Source organism: Microcaecilia unicolor, chromosome 7 (genome assembly GCF_901765095.1).
Source record: "Microcaecilia unicolor chromosome 7, aMicUni1.1, whole genome shotgun sequence".
Classification (NCBI taxonomy): domain Eukaryota; kingdom Metazoa; phylum Chordata; class Amphibia; order Gymnophiona; family Siphonopidae; genus Microcaecilia; species Microcaecilia unicolor.
In genome coordinates this window covers 267,948,116-267,961,448 of record NC_044037.1, presented here as the reverse complement: position 1 = coordinate 267,961,448, position 13,333 = coordinate 267,948,116, and the positions used below count along the sequence as shown (strand labels likewise).

At 50.8% G+C, this 13,333-nt stretch overlaps 1 protein-coding gene across 1 annotated transcript in view; it reads right to left on the bottom strand.

Moving 5' to 3' along the window:
- Positions 1-13,333, bottom strand: part of LOC115475130 (DNA annealing helicase and endonuclease ZRANB3-like) — a 167,855-nt gene that overhangs the window by 89,886 nt on the left and 64,636 nt on the right. The window contains 1 exon segment of the mRNA XM_030210869.1: positions 12,240-12,371. Within this exon segment, the coding sequence (XP_030066729.1) occupies positions 12,240-12,371 (132 nt within the window).

Sequence of the window (13,333 nt, the reverse complement as noted above, 5' to 3'; positions counted from 1 at the left end):
AAAGAAACCATTACCCTTTCAACATCCAAGCAGTGATGCTGGAGTGCCACAAGTCCCTTGAGCTTGCATGATCAAAGATGAGGAATTCCCTAGTTTATGGGTCTTCTTATGAAAAGTTAGCGCATTACTGCTTTAACTGTAATTCCGATTGTGATTTCTTTATACCTGATGCTTTATTCCATTATGTTACCCATATTCTTATGTAATTACTAATTGTATCTTTTACTCTGGTATGGCATTAGCCATGGTGGAACAATGTAAGCCACACTGAGCCTGCAAATAGGTGGGAAAATTGTGGGATATAAATGCAACAAATAAATAATTAAAGTTCCAGAAGAGGAGGGAACCATGTTTGTTTTTACCAATGCAGGGTGGTGAAAATCATGGCTCCTCTGTCCCATCTAAGTTTCAGGAATTTTCACTACCAGAGGAATTGAAAATACACATACAGAAGACCTTTCCCCCAAATCTAGGAGGACGGTGTCAGACTAGTATGCTGTGTGTAGTCCCTATCCAGGAACTGAACTGAAGGACATTCTTGTTCTGAAGAGTGGCGAAACATTTTTCAAGGGCATGTCCACATCCTTGTCCAAGGACCACTCGTGTGGTTGTAGGGCACAACTCAGCTTGTCTGCCAGATAAGCGGCTCCGAGGGCCCTTCCTAGAGAAATTGCCCAGTTCCTCATCCTGAGAGCTTTCCAACATAGGAGATATGATCCTGTTTGGCCCTGCTTGCTGATGTAATACATTGCCACCTAAATGTTCATCGGTATTAATATAATTTTGTTAGCTAATTGATCTCCAAAAGCCTTTAGAGCATTCCATACTGTTCTCAATTTCAAGAAATTTATCTGGCAGAGTTTCTCCAAGTGGAACCACAAACCCTGAGTGTTGAACCCATCTACATGACCTCCCCAGCCCAGTTTGGACACATTTGTCATGAGTATTTTCCGATACTATGCAATTTGGAAGGGAATGTACTTTTATTGCTGATGCATCCACAGGGACAGTGAATGATACATACCTGTAGCAGGTGTTCTCCGAGGACAGCAGGCTGATTGTTCTCACGACTGGGTGACGTCCGCGGCAGCCCCCACCAACCGGAAAAAAGCTTCGCGGGACGGTCGGCACGCAGGGCACGCCCACCGCGCATGCGCGGCCGTCTTCCCACCCGTGCGCGACCGCTCCCGCCAGTTGAATGACTAGCAAAAGATGAAACACACAACTCCAAAGGGGAGGAGGGAGGGTAGGTGAGAACAATCAGCCTGCTGTCCTCGGAGAACACCTGCTACAGGTATGTATCATTCACTTTCTCCGAGGACAAGCAGGCTGCTTGTTCTCACGACTGGGGTATCCCTAGCTTTCAGGCTCACTCAAAACAAGAACCCAGGTCAATTGAACCTCGCAACGGCGAGGGTACAACAGAAATTGACCTACGAAGAACAACTAACTGAGAGTGCAGCCTGACCAGAATAAATTCGGGTCCTGGAGGGTGGAGTTGGATTTACACCCCAAACAGATTCTGCAGCACCGACTGCCCGAACCGACTGTCGCGTCGGGTATCCTGCTGGAGGCAGTAATGTGATGTGAATGTGTGGACAGATGACCACGTCGCAGCCTTGCAGATCTCTTCAATAGTGGCTGACTTCAAGTGGGCCACCGACGCTGCCATGGCTCTGACACTATGAGCCGTGACATGACCCTCAAGAGTCAGCCCAGCCTGGGCGTAAGTGAAGGAAATGCAATCTGCTAGCCAATTGGAGATGGTGCGTTTCCCGACAGCGACCCCTAGCCTGTTAGGGTCGAAAGAAACAAACAATTGGGCGGACTGTCTGTGGGGCTGTGTCCGCTCCAAGTAGAAGGCCAATGCTCTCTTGCAGTCCAATGTGTGCAACTGACGTTCAGCAGGGCGGGTATGCGGCCTGGGGAAGAAAGTTGGCAAGACAATTGACTGGTTAAGATGGAACTCCGACACCACCTTCGGCAGGAACTTTGGGTGGGTGCGGAGCACTACTCTGTTGTGATGAAATTTGGTATATGGAGCATGAGCTACTAGGGCTTGAAGCTCACTGACCCTACGAGCTGAAGTAACTGCCACCAAGAAAATGACCTTCCAGGTCAAGTACTTCAGATGGCAGGTATTCAGTGGCTCAAAAGGAGGTTTCATCAGCTGGGTGAGGACGACGTTGAGATCCCATGACACTGTAGGAGGCTTGATAGGGGGCTTTGACAAAAGCAAGCCTCTCATGAATCGAACGACTAAAGGCTCTCCAGAGATGGCTTTACCTTCCACACGATAATGGTAAGCACTAATCGCACTAAGGTGATTCCTTACTGAGTTGGTCTTGAGGCCAGACTCTGATAAGTGCAGAAGGTATTCAAGCAGGTTCTGTGCAGGGCAAGAACGAGGTTCTAGGGCCTTGCTCTCACACCAAACGACAAACCTCCTCCACTTGAAAAAGTAACTCTTTTTAGTGGAATCCTTCCTGGAGGCAAGCAGGACCCGGGAGACACCCTCCGACAGACCCAACGCAGCGAAGTCTACGCCCTCAACATCCAGGCCGTGAGAGCCAGAGACTGAAGGTTGGGGTGCAGTAACGCTCCGTCGTTCTGCGAAATGAGAGTCGGAAAACACTCCAATCTCCACGGTTCTTCTGAGGACAACTCCAGAAGAAGAGGGAACCAGATCTGACGGGGCCAAAAGGGCGCTATCAGAATCATGGTGCCGCGGTCGTGCTTGAGCTTCAGTAAGGTCTTCCCCACCAAAGGTATGGGAGGATAAGCGTACAGGAGGCCGGTCCCCCAATGGAGGAGAAAGGCGTCCGACGCTAGCCAGCCGTGTGTCTGAAGTCTGGAACAGAACAGAGGCAGCTTGTGGTTGGTCTGAGAGGCGAAAAGGTCCACCGAGGGGGTGCCCCACTCTCGGAAGATCTTGCGTACCACTCTGGAATGGAGCGACCACTCGTGCGGTTGCATGACTCTGCTCAGTCTGTCGGCCAGACTGTTGTTTACGCCTGCCAGGTATGTGGCTTGGAGGAGCATGCCAAACTGGCATGCCCAGCGCCACAGCCTGACGGCTTCCTGACACAGGGGGCGAGATCCGGTGCCCCCCTGCTTGTTGACGTAATACATTGCAACCTGATTGTCTGTCCGAATTTGGATAATTTGGCAGGACAGCCGATCTCTGAAAGCCTTCAGCGCGTTCCAGATCGCTCGGAGCTCCAGGAGGTTGATCTGCAGATCCTTTTCCTGGAGGGACCACAGACCCTGGGTGTGAAGCCCATCGACATGAGCTCCCCAACCCAGGCGAGATGCATCCGTCGTCAGCACCTTCGTGGGCTGCGGAATTTGGAATGGACGTCCCAGGGTCAAATTGGTCCGGATGGTCCACCAGAGCAGTGAAGTGCGGCAACTGGTGGAGAGGCGGATGACATCTTCTAGATTCCCGGTGGCTTGAAACCACTGGGAAGCTAGGGTCCATTGAGCAGATCTCATGTGAAGACGAGCCATGGGAGTCACATGAACTGTGTAGGCCATATGACCCAGAAGTCTCAACATCTGCCGAGCTGTGACCTGCTGAGACGCTCTGGTCTGCGAAGCGAGGGACAGGAGGTTGTTGGCCCTCGCTTCGGGAAGGAAGGCCTGAGCCGTCTGGGTATTCAGCAGAGCTCCTATGAATTCCAGAGACTGGGTTGGCTGGAGATGGGACTTTGGGTAATTTATCACAAACCCCAGCAGCTCCAGGAGTTGAATAGTGCACTGCATGGACCGGAGGGCTCCTGCCTCCGAGGTGTTCTTGACCAGCCAATCGTCGAGATATGGGAACACGTGCACTCCCAGCCTGCGTAGGTACGCCGCCACCACCACGAGGCACTTTGTAAACACTCGTGGGGCGGAGGCGAGCCCAAAGGGCAGCACACAATACTGAAAGTGCCGTGCGCCCAGGCGGAATCTGAGATACTGTCTGTGAGCTGGCAGTATCGGGATGTGAGTATATGCATCCTTTAAATCCAGGGAACATAGCCAATCGTTTTTCTGAATCATTGGCAGAAGGGTGCCCAAGGAAAGCATCCTGAACTTTTCTTTGACCAGGAATTTGTTCAGGCCTCTCAGGTCTAGGATGGGACGCATCCCCCCTGTTTTCTTTTCCACAAGGAAGTACCTGGAATAGAATCCCTGCCCTTCCTGCCCGGGTGGTACGGGCTCGACCGCATTGGCGCTGAGAAGGGCGGAGAGTTCCTCTGCAAGTACCTGCTTGTGATGGGAGCTGAAGGACTGAGCTCCCGGAGGACAATTTGGAGGCAGGGAGGCCAAATTCAGGGCGTATCCGCACCGCACTATTTGGAGAACCCACTGGTCGGAGGTTATGAGAGGCCACCTTTGGTGAAAAAATTTTAACCTCCCCCCGACCGGCAGATCGTCCGGTACGGACACTTTGAGGGCGGCTATGTTCCCGTGGATCCAGTCAAAAGCCCGTCCCTGGCTTTTGCTGTGGAGGCGCAGGGGGCTGCTTAGGCGCACGCTGTTGATGAGAACGAGCGCGCTGGGGCTGTCCCTGTGCCTGACGAGGCCTTCGGGCCGGCTGGTTGTACCTACGCTTTGCAAAAGAATAGGGTGCAGCCTGCCGGGCCCGGGAAAAACGTCCACCTGCTGAGGTGGATGCTGAAGGCGCCCGGTGGGAGAGCTTGTCGAGAGCGGTTTCCCGCTGATGCAGTTGGTCCACCATCTGCTCGACCTTCTCACCAAAAATGTTATCCCCCCGGCAAGGGACGTCGGCCAGTCTCTGCTGGGTGCGGTTGTCCAGGTCAGAGGCACGCAGCCATGAGAGCCTGCGCATCACTATACCTTGGGCCGCAGCACGAGATGCCACGTCACAGGTGTCATAGATACCCCTGGACAGGAACTTTCTGCACGCCTTCAGCTGCCTGACCACCTCCTGATAAGGCCTGGACTGCTCCGGCGGGAGCTTCTCGACCAGGTCCGCCAGTTGTTGCACATAGGTCCGCATGTGAATGCTCATATAGAGCAGGTATGACTGGATGCGGGTCACGAGCATGGAGGATTGGTAGGCCTTCCTCCCAAACGAGTCCAGAGTGCGAGACTCCCGCCCCGGGGGCGCCGAGGCGGTATCCCTCGAACTCCGTGCCCTCTTGAGAGCAGAATCCACGACCGCCGAGTCATGGGGCAATTGGGGCCGCATTAACTCTGGGTCGGAGTGGATCCTGTACTGGGACTCTGCTTTCTTGGGAATGGTGGGGTTAGTTAACGGTCGCACCCAGTTCCGAAGCAGTGTCTCCTTGAGGACATTGTGCAGCGGCACCGTGGAGGACTCTCTAGGTGGCGATGGATAGTCGAGGACCTCGAGCATCTCGGCCCTCGGCTCTTCCACAGAGACCACGGGGAAGGGAATGCTGATAGACATATCCCGCACAAAGGAGGCAAAGGAGAGGCTCTCGGGGGGTGAGAGCTTCCTCTCCGGTGAAGGCGTGGGGTCCGAGGGAAGACCCGTAGACTCCTCTGAGGAGAAATATCTAGGGTCCTCCTCTTCCCCCCACGAGTCCTCATCCTCGGTATCGGACATAAGCTCATGTAGCTGAGTCCTGAACCGGGCCCGGCTCGACGTCGAGGCACCGAGGTTTCGGTGTCGTCGAGCGGTGGACTCCCGCGCCGGCGGGGACGGAGCTCCCTCCATTGACGTCGACGGGGACTCCACCTGCGTGGCGGTCGAGACCGGCGCCGCAAGCGGCGGCGGTGTCGACGGCCCCGGCGCCGGGCTAGAGCTCACCGGCGCCACAGACATCGGCGCCGAGGGCGCAAGCACCCCCGGCGCCGGCACAGCCTGGCGCATCAGCCCTTCCAGGATCCCCGGAAGGATGGCTCTGAGGCACTCGTCCAGGCCCGCTGCTGGGAAAGGCGGTGGGGCCGGTAGGGGTGTCGGTGCCAGAAGCTGATGGGGGCCAGGAGACGGCACCGAGGTGCCGGAACCCTGACGCGTCGGTACCTCCACGACCGACGGGGACCTCTCCTCTCGACGATGACGCTTCGGCGCCGCCTCCTCTCCGATGTCCGGATGCACCGAGGGCGACCGGTGACGACGCTTCTTGTCTTTCTTCCGATGCGCGTCACCGGTGCCGGGAGGTATGGAGGAGGACGATCCCCCTCGGTCCCGGGGAGCCGGGTCAGACAGGGTTCGGTCCCGAGGGCCATGGGCTGAGGGAGTGACCGGGGCCGACTGCCCACGCGGCCGCTCACCTCTACCCTCGCCAGCGGACCGGCGGGCCGACGGGACCTGTTCTCCTGGGGTCGATGCCATCGGTGCCGATGTCTCGGGCATCGATACCGGTACCGAAGGACCGGGCGTCGATACCGATGCCGTCGAGGTCGACGTCGAGGGGCCGGCGCAAGTTCCAAAAAGACGGTCCCGCAGAACTTGCCTCGCAACCTGAGTCCGTTTCCGGAGACCGAGACACAGGGAACACGACTTGATATTGTGCTCCGGCCCGAGGCACTGGAGGCACCAAGCGTGGGTGTCGGTCTGCGAGATCGGCCGGCCGCAGCGACCACACTTTTTAAATCCACTCGGGACCCTTGAGGACATCGACGGAAAAATCGCGTCGGCGAAGTCAAAGTCGTCAATGGTGGCTGAAATCACACCACGAAAAGGAAAACGACTGTGCAGCCACTAGGCCGCAATGCGGCGTCCCCGCTGGAAGCGAGGGAAAAAGGGAGCGCGTGCTCCACACGCGCAGGGTTTCTTTTTTTTTTTTTTTAAAAAGAAACCGGACGGTAACTAAACAAAGTTAAACAAAGAAAAAGCACGATCCGCGTAAACGCGATCGAAATCCGGCGGCTGAATCAGAGAGAGCGGCGAGGCACGACTCTCTCCAGACGCGGAAAAAAAGGAACTGGCGGGAGCGGTCGCGCATGGGCGGGAAGACGGCCGCGCATGCGCGGTGGGCGTGCCCTGCGTGCCGACCGTCCCGCGAAGCTTTTTTCCGGTTGGTGGGGGCTGCCGCGGACGTCACCCAGTCGTGAGAACAAGCAGCCTGCTTGTCCTCGGAGAACTCTGGAGATCTAAGACCCAAAGACGCTGATGCTTCTGAAAATGAAGTTGGACGGAATGTTTCAGTATCAAAAGTACATTTGTGCTGCTTCTCTTGATCATGAAAGCTTCTCTTGGATATCGTGAATATAATTTACAATGAAAGAGTTCATGATTGGGCTCTAAGTATTGCCGATATCAGTTATAGGTATTTGTAAGGGATATAATCCTGTTGTACTTGCTGAACATCTTAAAAGCATTGGGGACTTTTCCTTCGACATCTCATCCAGAAAAATAGCTGCTGCAAAAATCAAATGATTTGATTTTGAAACTAAGTACGCCGACCAGGAGCCCAAGGACCTCACTGAGGACTACACTGGGCAATGCAAAAATTTAGGAGAAACTTGACAAATGATCAAAAACCTAAGACACTAAGAGGGAAGTAGTACAGCACGACAATCATAGAACACAAAAAAAAAAAAAAAGCATACATTTTAATAACAGACACTGTCTCAAGGTGAGCTCTGGTGATGCATGTCCAATGACTCTCTGGAAAGACTGAGGTAGTCCCACATGACAGCAGCAGGCATGAAGTAGAGTACATGTGTACTTAAAAAACTTCTAGTATTTACCAGGCTGTAGAAGCATTCCTACATGGGATCTATTGGTGACGACACCCATGCTGTGATAACCTATTATCCTGCCTTATCTGTGATAAGAATAAAATGTTTTCAAACACCCTGAGAGCTTAAAATCAATGGACCTCCTTATTCGTTTCCTTTGAACTGTCACTTTATAAACAAAAAAGACAATGTTACAACATTTTGCCTTCTGGGGGGGGGGGGGGGGGTTCTGTAATTCTGCTGAACAAAAAGACAAATGATCGATGGATTCATAATCAAGTCTTATTCAATCAAAATACAAATTGATAAAATACAGACTAAAAATAAAGTCTAGTTCAGGATAAAAAAGTTGAAAATTCTAGCCTTATCTACTATACAAAAAAATCATAAAGAATCTGACCACAGCCAAGCAGAGTAGACATGTACAAACAGACAGAGGCTAAGGCATAAAGCGAAGATACTTAACTGTAGCAGGGATTCTCCAAGGACAGCAGGCTGATCATTAGTACATAAGTACCGCCATACTGGGAAAAGACCAAGGGTCCATCAAGCCCAGCATCCTGTCTCCGACAGCGGCCAATCCAGGCTTCATGAACCCGGCAACCCCCCCCCCCCCCCCCCCCCCAAAAAAAAAAAAAAAAAATTTAATAATGTTCAATGGACTTTTCAGGAATCTGTACAAATTCCGTAAGGCCAGCTGCTGTCACTACATTCTCCGGCAACGAGTTCCAGAGTCTAACTACACACTGAGTAAAGAAAAACTTTCTCCTATTTGTTTTAAATCTACCATATTCTAGCTTCATCTTGTGTCCCCTGGTTTTGTTGTTGTTTGAAAGTGTAAACAAACGCTTCACATCTGTCCGCTCTACTCCGCTCATTATCTTGTAGAATTCTATCATATCACCCCTCAGCCGCCTTTTCTCCAAGCTGAAGAGCCCTAACCTTCTCAGCCTTTCCTCATAGGGAAGTCGTTCCATTCCCTTTATCATTTTCATCACCCTTCTCTGCACCTTCTCTAATTCCTTTATATCTTTTTTGACATGCGGCGACCAGAATTGGACACAATACTCGAGGTGTGGTCGCACCATGGAACGATACAACGGCATTATAACATCCTCATGTTTGTTTTCCATCCCTTTCCTAATAATACTCAACATTCTGTGCGCTTTCTTAGCCGCTGCAGCACACTGAGCAGAAGTTTTTAACATCTTATCCACGATGACTCCTAGATCCCTTTCTAGGTCCGTAACTCCTAACGCGGAACTTTGCATGACATAGCTGTAATTCGGGTTCCTCTTACCCACATGCATCACTTTGCACTTGTCAACATTGAACATCTGCCACTTGCACGCCCAATCCCCCAGTCTCGCGAGGTCCTCCTGTAATCTTTCACACTCCGCCTGCGACTTGACGACCCTGAATAATTTTGTGTCATCTGCGAATTTAATTACCTCACTAGTTACTCCCATCTCTAGGTCATTTATAAATATGTTAAAAAGCAGCAGTCCCAGCACAGACCCCTGCGGGACCCCACTAACTACCCTTCTCCACTGAGAATACTGACCATTCAACCGTACTCTTTGCTTCCTATCTTTCAACCAGCTCTTAATCCATAGTAATACCCTACCTCCGATCCCATGACTCTCCAGTTTCGTCAGGAGTCTTTCATGAGGCACTTTGTCAAATGCCTTTTGAAAATCCAGATACACAATATCCACCGGCTCCCCATTGTCCACGTTTGTTCACCCCCTCAAAAAAATGCAGTAGATTGGTGAGGCAAGACTTCCCTTCACAAGTAGGTCGACGGCCCGAGAACCAGCATAATGCATAGCAAAAAGGAAAAAAAAATTGTTGGTGCCTTCTGGCACGCATGCTGCGCTGCACCGCAAGTGCAGAGTGCTTTCCCGGCCAACGCACTACTGCGCTTCTTAGTTTAATCCAAAAGCATAAACAAGAGAAAGAAACAACTCCAAGGGGAGGTGGGTGTGATTGTGAGAACGATCAGCCTGCTGTCCTCGGAGAATACCTGCTACAGGTAAGTAACTTCGCTTTCTCCAAGCACAAGCAGGCTGAATCATTCTCACAAGTGGGGTATCCCTAGCACACAAGCTCACCCAAAACAACAAACATTGGTCAATTAGGCCTCGCAACGAAAAGGACATAACAGAGATTAACCTGATACTATATACAAACTAGCTGAGCGTGCAGCCTGGAACAGAACAAAACGGGCCTAGGAGAGTGGAGTTGGATTCTAAACCCCAAACAGATTCTGCAACACTGACTGCCCAAACCGGCTATCGCATCAGGTATCCTGCTGAAGGCAGCAATGAGATGTGAATTTTGGACTGAAGACCATGACGCAGCTTTGCAAATCTCTTCAATGGAGGCTGACTTTAAGTGAGCCACCGACGCAGCCATGGCTCTGACATTATTTTTATTTTTTATTACATTTGTACCCCGCGCTTTCCCACTCATGGCAGGCTCAATGCGGCGGGCAATGGAGGGTTAAGTGACTTGCCCAGAGTCACAAGGAGCTGCCTGTGCCGGGAATCGAACTCAGTTCCTCAGTTCCCCAGGACCAAAGTCCACCACCCTAACCACTAGGCCACTCCTCCACTCTTATGAGCCATGACATGACCCGCTAGAGTCAGCCCAGCTTGAACACAAGAGAACGAAATGCAATCTGCTAGCCAACTGGAAATGGTGCATTTACCGATGGCGACTCCCCTCCAGTTGGGATCAAAAGAAATAAACAACTGGGTGTACTGTCTGAAGGGCTTCGTCCACTCCATGTAAAAGGCCAACACTCTCTTGCAGTTGAAGGTGTGCAAGCTGCTTTTGCCAGGGTGGGCATGAGGACGGGGAAAAAATGTTGGCAAGACAATCGACTGGTTCAGACGGAACTCCAACACTACCTTCGGTTGGAACTTAGGGACTACTCTGTTGTTCTTTGACTATGGATTTGTTCAGGGCCCGTCTAGGATGGGATACATCCCCATGTTTTCTTGGGCACAAGGAAGTAACTGGAATAGAATCCCTGCCTTCTTCCCCTGGTGGAACAGGTTCGACCATTGGCCTTTAGAAGGGCAGGGAGTTCCTCTGCAAGTACATGCTTGTGCTGAGAGCTGAAGGAATGAGCTCTCGGTGGGCAATTTGGAGTTTGGATACCAAATTAAGGGTGTATACTAACCAGACCGTTTGAAGAACCGACCAGTCGGAGGTTATGAGAGGCCACCTCTGGTGAAAAAACTTTAACCTCCCCCCAACCGGCATGGCCACTTTTATGGTGGCTATGCTCTGCTGGAGCCAGTCAAAAGCCCATCCCTTGCTTTTGCTGGGGAGCAGCAGGGGCCTTAGGCGCACGCTGTTGACGAGAACAAGCGCACTGGCTCTTTAAATTATGGTTCACTGCGCACCTAGGAGGACCAATGTCGAAGGCAGCAGTGCAGGCAACTCACTACGTCAGAGGAGTAGCCTAGAGACAGCCATGGAGTCCAGCTCCAATGCCTTCCAACAACGGAAGGTGAGCCGAGGTGCAGGGCCTCTTGTCTGCCACCAGAGTTTTCACAAAGTGTTTTGCCATAATAATAGCATCGCTGTGTAAGCTGGTGGTGCATGTGTTTCCCTACTTGGATGATTGGCTGGTCAAGCGCATATCAAAGGATGGTGTCCAGGAGTCAATACAAAGAACTGTTCAGGTGATGGAGATTCCAGGGTTCTTTATAAACTATCCCAAGTCCCATCTACTCCCGGTACAACAATTGAAACACATAGGAACCCAGCTAGACATGGTATTCACCACCAGCACAGACAAATGCTCTTGTTGTCATCGCCACTCAGGTTCAGAGGATGGACCACATGGACTCCACTATGCATGTCACTCCCATTTGCTGAGCACCCAATGGACCTTTCCTTCCCAGTGGTGTCAAGCCATGAGAAATCTTACGGATGTCATCTCCGTTACCCCAGATTTGGCCCAGTTGCTTCTCTGGAAACTGAAGGATCTGAGGTGGGACAGTTGAATACGAAAAACCTGTTTTTAGAAAAAGTGGCACATGTCTTGTATTACTCGATATTGGAGTCAAAGAGGACCTGCTGCTATCTCTCCACGTATTAAAACATACTGGTTTTGGTACTGATGAAGTTTAGCTGTTTGAGCTGATTCAACAGATGTGGAATGGGGAAAATAGCTTTAGCAAGTCATCTCCTTAGATGGATATTATAGGCATTAGGAAAACACAAATCATTAGTGTGCATTCCTGCTAAACTTTTGTATCAAAAGCATTTGGAGCACTCTATTTACCATATAAAATATTGTGCCAGATCATAAATCGATCGATGTAGTCTCTCAGCCCCGATAAAAACAGAATGAGGTACATGTGCTCGAACGTCGGGGTGGGAAGGCACCCACACGTGTGGAGGGACGCTGCTTGAAATTTCTAGTAGCTATATGCGTCCGTACCAGGCTCTGATGGATGACGTCACCCAACTGTGAGAATACAGACAGCATGTTTGTCCTCAAAGAAAGAGACATACAGTAGCATCTTATTACAAAAGATTTTACTATACAGTACCTTGGCAATTGCAGTTTGCTTATACATGCGTGTAATGAGTCCCATGACTTGAACAAAGGAGCTGCCAGTGTTAGTGACAACCGAATCTGGAGCCCTTAATTTCTCCCACTCTTCGAAACTCTTATTAATTTCCTATGTGGGGGGAAAGAATAATGTTTAGCACTTTAAAGAGAACAATTAATGTAACTGTGAATCATGTCCTAGGTTTTACTGTGATGCAAAAAGTAAGAAAAGGGAAATATTCTCAAATATACTACCCTGTTCATCTGGGTTCTAGTAGCATGGACTTGTAAAGCTATCAATTTCCCCCGCATTACGTCTTTCATACTTTCCCACAGTATAATAGAGGACACCTTCCAAGTATCATTAAGATAGTTACAGTCCCGTTAAGTCTCGTTCCAGTTGGGTAAGGTGTTCAGGAGAGGATAATAGATCATTACTGAGTCTCCAATGCCCAGGTACTCTAGGACAAAGAACTACCATGTATGAGGAGCAACATAATGCGAGTTTTCTCTCTGCAATAGCAGTGGAATTCCCAGTCAAAAATCAATGCAGGAGTAGCTAGTGTGAGTCTGTGAATAATATGTTGTCCAAACCAGCGTTCAATGTCAGATTAAAATTCTCTGAGGACAGCAGGCTGATGATTCTCACAAACCCGCCCACCTCCCCCTTGGAGTTGTCTCCTTTTTCTCTCTTTTACTCTTCACTGAGCTGAGGAGCATGGCCGCGCAGCAGATGGGAAGACACTCGGCGCATGCGCAGTTCGACGCGCAGCGGGGCTCAGAAGGCTCCAGCGAACTTTTTGCTATGTGAAGTGCCAGTTCCCGGGTCGGCGCGAATCGCCAACCCAGTTGTGAGTATAACACAGCCTGCTTGTCCTCGGAGAACACACATGTACATATTTGATTCCACTGAAAAAGAGTACAAATAATTGTACCCGTAGAAAGAAAGCACAAACACCAAGGGGTTGATATTCAGTGTGGTTTAAAAAGAGTAGGAGAGGCTCCTGACTGCTTAAACCATGCTGAGCAGGCCTGCTGCCGATATTCAGCGTCACTTAACCAGGCAGTGCCACTGAATATTAACTAACTGCA